Raw genomic sequence first — 5,449 nt, 5'->3', positions numbered from 1 at the left:
GGGCTCGTTTCCAACTCTACCGCCACCGCCCCGGAACACCGGGAACCGAACCCGGGTCCCTCCGCGGACACGCGGGACGGCGGCCCCTGAGGGAACACCCCGGAGGGCGGGGCGGGAACCACGTGACGCGGCCCGTCCCCTCCCCGCGGGGCGTGGCGGCGGGCGGCGCGCGCGGATTGGCGGCGGCCGCGCGGGACGGTTGAGCCGGTGGCGCGCGCCATGGCGGCAGGTAGCGGCGGGGGGGGGGGTCGGGAACACGGAGATACCGGGGGCGTCATCGGGGTGGGAGGGCTCGGAGCACGGGGGTAACGGGGGCGACACCGGACTCGGGGCGCGGGGGCAGCGCCGGGGCTGCGGGGACTCGAGGTACGGAGATACCGGGGGCGTCACCGGGGCTGGGGGGTGCTCGGAGCACGGGGGTAACGGGGGCGACACCGAGCACGGGGACTACACCGGAGCTGGGGGGGACTCGGAGCACAGAGGTACCGGGGCAGGGGGGACTCGGGGCACACAGGTACCGGGGGGCGGCACCGGGGCCGGGGAGACTCGGGGCACGGAGGTAAAGGACCGTCACCGGGGCTGGGGGGGGGGCGGAGCGGAGCACGGAGATAACGGGGTGCCGGCAGGGCAGGGGACCTCGGGACACCGGGGCTCAACGGGGTCCCCGGTACAGGGGGTCACAGGCGCCGTCCGGGCGGGGGCACCGTCCCCGTGCCCGTCCCGGTGCCGGTACCGGCAGCCTGGCAGCGCCCCTACCTGAACGTCTTCAAGCACTTCCGCGTGGAGGAGTGGAAGCGCTCCGCCAGGGAGGGGGACGTGGCCGCCCTCACGGTAACGGGGGGGGCACCGGGGGAGGGGGGGGGGGGCGGAGGGTCACGGGTGGGCAGCGCTGACACCCCCCGTCCCCCCCTTTTCCGTGGGTTGTGAAGGACGCGAGGCTGAAGGGAACCGTTTACCGGATCCGGGGCTCCGTCCCCGCCAGCAACTACCTGCAGCTGCCGCGGACGGGGACGCAGTCGCTGGGGCTGGCGGGGCGCTACCTCTACCTGCTCTTCAGGCCCGTGCCCCGCAAGCACTTCGTCGTCCACCTGGACGTCGCCACCGAGGTACGTGACGCGGGGCGGCCTCGTTAAACCGCCCTCGTTAGCGTCGTCGGCCTGGTTGAAGGATCGGGGCGGGAGAACGGCGGCGCTGGTGGTCTTCTGCGCTTGGGGGGTGCCGAGCTCGGCTGGGCTGTGTTGTCACCGGTGGGTTATCCCGGGCCGGAGGTGGTTTCCATCTTGGCGGCTGGGGACAGGGCGCACGGAGGGGACGAGGGACGCGGCCGGGCGCTTTCTCCTCTGCAGCGTTTCCCTGCCGAAGCCACCAGGGTGACTAAAGCTCCGCGTGTGTCCCCGTCTTCCCAGGAAAACCAGGTGGTCCGCGTCTCTTTCTCCAACCTCTTTAAGGAGTTCAAAGCCACGGCCACCTGGCTGCAGTTCCCCTTCGTCTGCGGAGCGGCCAAGGCTTCGGCGTGCGACCGCACGGCCAGGCGCGGTGAGGAGCGTGCGTGGTGCTGAGCTGGCACATCGCCGCCAAAATAAATTGCGGGGAAACAAATTGAGTTCAGAAGTTGATGCGCTCGGGGAGGGTGAAGAGGGGAGGTCCTGAGCAGGAGACCCTCAGCTGTAGCTCCCGGGAGGGACGTCCCCCGTCTCCCCAGCGGTGGGGTGCGGCGTCAGGCCCAAGCCCATGGAGGCAGCGGGGCTGCTTGTCTGTGCTCCCCCACCCCGTGCTGTGGTACCAAGCTACGGGGCGAGTTTTCCCATCTCCCGTCTTGGCGCAGACGAGCCAAGCCTGGCGCGAGTCTTGCCCGGTAAATACTTTTTCCTTAACCGCGTTAATCTCGCGTCTCCCGTTCTGCAGCGTCTTTTCCCCTCTTCTCTTTTGCCACCTGCCGCTCTCCTCCCCAGGTCTCGCGGGAGCAGCCCCCGCCGACGCGCGCTGGACCTGCCTGGTGCTCGACCTTCGCTCCGTCCTCTCCCTCTACCTCAACCGCCGCTACAGCCACCTGAAGAGCATCAAGCTCTGCTCCAACCTGCTGGTGAAAAACCTCTGCACGAGCGACTTGGTGTTCGACCCAGGTGAGGAGACGAGACCTCGGGGCGGCCTCCGGTTTCTCCTGTGATTTCCACCCAGCCCGGATGGAACCCGTCGGGGTTTAAATTCGCTTTTGCAGGCGTGATGCCAGCAGGGCCGTTCGCTGCCCTTACTGTGGCAGCAGGGTGTGAAGCAGAAAGGGTAAAATACGTAATATGACGTAAAATTTCCACACGCGCTGGTGAATACAATCTCCTGACCACTGGAGGAAACTGTCCTCTTGTTTTCCAGCTGTAAAAGGGAATGATAAAAACAAAATTAAGTATTTTACCAAGATGTTTTTTTCAGGGAAAAAAATAAAGGTGTTACCAAGCCTCATTTCTCCAAGACCTGTGCTTTTATCTGCCGGAAGAGCCTGTGAGGTTTTTTTTTTTGTCTCAGAAATCTTCCAAGGTACTTCTTGTTATCCACCTGCTCCGTGTGGCAGAGATACTTCAGTCAAAATCTTTGTTTCTGCCTTTCTTTTTTTTATTTTCGGGCTGGAAATCTGCCCAAACTGACTGGCAGCTGGAAAGCATCAGTGAGGAGGAAGGTACAGATGCCGCTTTCAGATTCCTGAAATTTCTTATATCTTGAAGACTTTCATGAAGTTACAAACACATGAAGGAAAGAAGACAAGAAAATGAGAACGGAGCCTCAACGCAAATCACGTGAAACTGCTGAATCGCTCAATACAAAACTAAGTGGATCTTGGGCCTGGCGGATTTTTAATTCGATGCCGAGGGTTTATGCTCTGGGGTCATCTTTTGGAGGTTGAGAGTTTCAGGAATATTCCTGTGCCAAGGTGTGTTAGTTTGTTACAGACGTGGGGGTTGTAATCTTTTGTTTTTTCAGGTCTTCTCAAAGAGGGAAGGGATTTGTGCCCATGTCCGGTGGGAAACACATGATTTCAGCCAGCTCCGTGGGCCTCGGAGAACTTATTATTATCTCTGTGCCACCAGGTGTGACCTTCTCCGAAGCCCGGCAAACCGACCTGGCCCGCCGCGGGGTCGCTCCCATGCCGCGGGAAATGGCTTTCCCTGTGCCGAAGGGAGAGAATTGGCACGACCTCTACGACTACATCAGGTACGGCTGCTCCCGGCTGCGCTTGGACCCACCGCGGCTCGGAGACCTCCCCGTTCCCCGGGGGGAGGCAGGACGGGTTACGCTGCTTAGGGAATGACAGATCCGGACAAAACTGGGGTGAAGCGGAGATATTTTGGCCACCTCAACTCTAGCATTTAGGTGTCGTTAGCACATCTACCCAGGGCTAAGCTTAATTGCTGATGGGTGCTATTTTGGGGCAGGAAAAAGGCCGTAGAGCCACCCCTGTGCCTGACGTTGACATCAGTCCCCTCTCTCGATGATCTCTTGCTGGGATTGCTCCCGTGGCTAACGTAGTGCGATGCAAACCCTTCTTCTGTGCGTGCCGTTCCTCGGGCGCGCCTCAGGCCTCTTGCTGAGCTAAAGGGTAGTCTGACAGGGGCTGCTGAGCTGTGATCGGCCGTGACGCCTCGTTGCGGGGCAGAAGTAAGCGTACCGTCCTCGGCTTTGGTGCTGGGCTCCCATCGGTCGTGAGGTTTTTGCCAGAGAACTGCCTCGGTCATAAACTGCAGCTCATCGCAGTCATCAGTTTAGCGGCGTTGCCTGAAACGAGCGCAGTGCCGAGCCGACCCCTGGAAAGTAACGGTGTAGATCAGACCTGGGAGGTGCTTTAGTATCCCTGTATTTGGGGGAGGAGGGAGGAATCTCACAGGAGATGGTGAGGAGGCTTTTGTGCCGGGCAGTGAGTTATCACATGAGATTCCTGGGTGCCGGTGCAGCGTCCCAATTACACAGCGCCTTCCTCTGATTTTGCTCAGGTTCCCATCCGAGGGGTCGAAGCTGCCGTACGACTTCATCCAGAAGAGCTGCTCGGGTCCTGCGGCAGGTGGGAAGTCTGGGGACAGCAGCCGAGGCTGCGCCGCCCCGGGTGAATGCCTCGGGTTTCCGAAAGAACCCAACCCGCTCCTCGTGTCACCCAGGTGGCCAAGTCTCGGAGGACCCCGTCTGCCAGCTGCCCCAGCCGGTGACGCTCACCAAAGCCGTACGTGATCGACTGTCCCTCATCCATCAGATAACCAGTCCCAAAGCTGTAAGTGCGCCACGGAGGAGGCTGCAACTTCTTCCTTTCTGCCTCCTGTGGAGTTTTCCCCACGTTTTGGCTTTTGAGTTCCTTTATTTAAGACATAGAAGGTGCTTGTTGTCCTTTGCAGCTGATCGGGGCAGGTCAGATCCCCGATCCGGGCACAGCCTGTTGACCGCGGCCCCGCAGTTAATGACTGGGCGGTCCAGTAGCACGGAGCAGAGACAAGATAAATGCCAAGTTCCTTGTAATCCCCAGACATCTATTCTCCCTGTCTCAGCTGAGGCAGCAAATAGTTATGTCTTCAAACTATAGATAGGAAATGAGGACTGGAGACTAAAGAACTCGATCGGGTGCCCTCAGGGAGCAGCGCGGTGTGTGGAGTCTGGATTGCAGGCAGCTGCCTTTGTCGCTGATTTTCCCTTCCCTGCTGGTGGTGATGCAGGAGCCGGTGCTCAAACCGGCTTACCAGACAACGCGGTGATGGGCTTTTGAAGAGAAACTGGGGGAGAAGACAAAGGAGCACGACCGCTTTGCTGTTCTGAACCGGGATGTGCCGAGCTGGCTGGCCGGGCGCTTTTAGCCTCCTTTGCTCGCTGGAGAGAGGGCAGCTCTTACAGAGACTGTTCAGGGCCGGGTCTTTCCCAGGGCTCTGGTTTGCTGTGTGGAGGAGGTGAACCACGTGCAGACAACACTAGGAGCGTAGGGAGAGCGGCTGGTTAACGTACCTGGCTGAGTTAGGTACCCACAGGGACGCTCTCCCTCCGCGTTGCTCCGTCCTTGTTTGTGTTGCTGTCAAGAGTCACTCGGGAGAGGCGCGAGTGTCTCCCCATCTCTGCGGTGGGTGGAGGGCTGCTCTCTCTCTCAGATTTTGCTCCTTCTCAGATGCCGCGTCGGTGTCCTGTAATGACAAAAAACATCCCTGAGGTTCACCTGACAGCCCCAGGGCCTCCGAGAGCCGTGCCTGCTGCAGACCAGGAGCTGGAGAAGAATCAGAGACCACGTAGCACGGGGGACGCGGGGCGGTCACTGGCAGTCGGGGATGGTAGCATCCATGTGTACGCTCACCGGAGGAGCGAACAAACCATCCGAGCCATCCACAGCGGCTCAGAGGAGGTGGGTGAGGCGCTGAGGAGTCACAGCCGCCCAAGGGTGGCTTTGGGATGCTTACAGCTGATGCTTGCGAGCGCGGGAGAAGCAGCAGAG

At 60.7% G+C, this 5,449-nt stretch overlaps 1 protein-coding gene across 3 annotated transcripts in view; it reads left to right on the top strand.

Moving 5' to 3' along the window:
- Positions 1-111: 111 nt before the first annotated feature.
- Positions 112-5,449, top strand: part of LOC104634734 (mitochondrial Rho GTPase 2) — a 44,301-nt gene continuing 38,963 nt past the window's right edge. For all 3 annotated transcript variants that reach the window (XM_075768007.1, XM_075768005.1, XM_075768004.1), the window contains exons 1-9: positions 112-229; positions 674-831; positions 930-1,106; positions 1,407-1,536; positions 1,953-2,123; positions 3,081-3,204; positions 3,981-4,048; positions 4,143-4,252; positions 5,129-5,359. In XM_075768007.1, coding sequence (XP_075624122.1) covers positions 220-229; positions 674-831; positions 930-1,106; positions 1,407-1,536; positions 1,953-2,123; positions 3,081-3,204; positions 3,981-4,048; positions 4,143-4,252; positions 5,129-5,359 — 1,179 coding nt within the window. In that variant the 5' untranslated portion in view covers positions 112-219. The remainder of the gene's footprint in view (positions 230-673; positions 832-929; positions 1,107-1,406; positions 1,537-1,952; positions 2,124-3,080; positions 3,205-3,980; positions 4,049-4,142; positions 4,253-5,128; positions 5,360-5,449) is intronic.

Source organism: Balearica regulorum, chromosome 15 (genome assembly GCF_011004875.1).
Source record: "Balearica regulorum gibbericeps isolate bBalReg1 chromosome 15, bBalReg1.pri, whole genome shotgun sequence".
Lineage (NCBI taxonomy): Eukaryota > Metazoa > Chordata > Aves > Gruiformes > Gruidae > Balearica > Balearica regulorum.
This window is presented reverse-complemented; position numbering and strand designations above follow the sequence as displayed.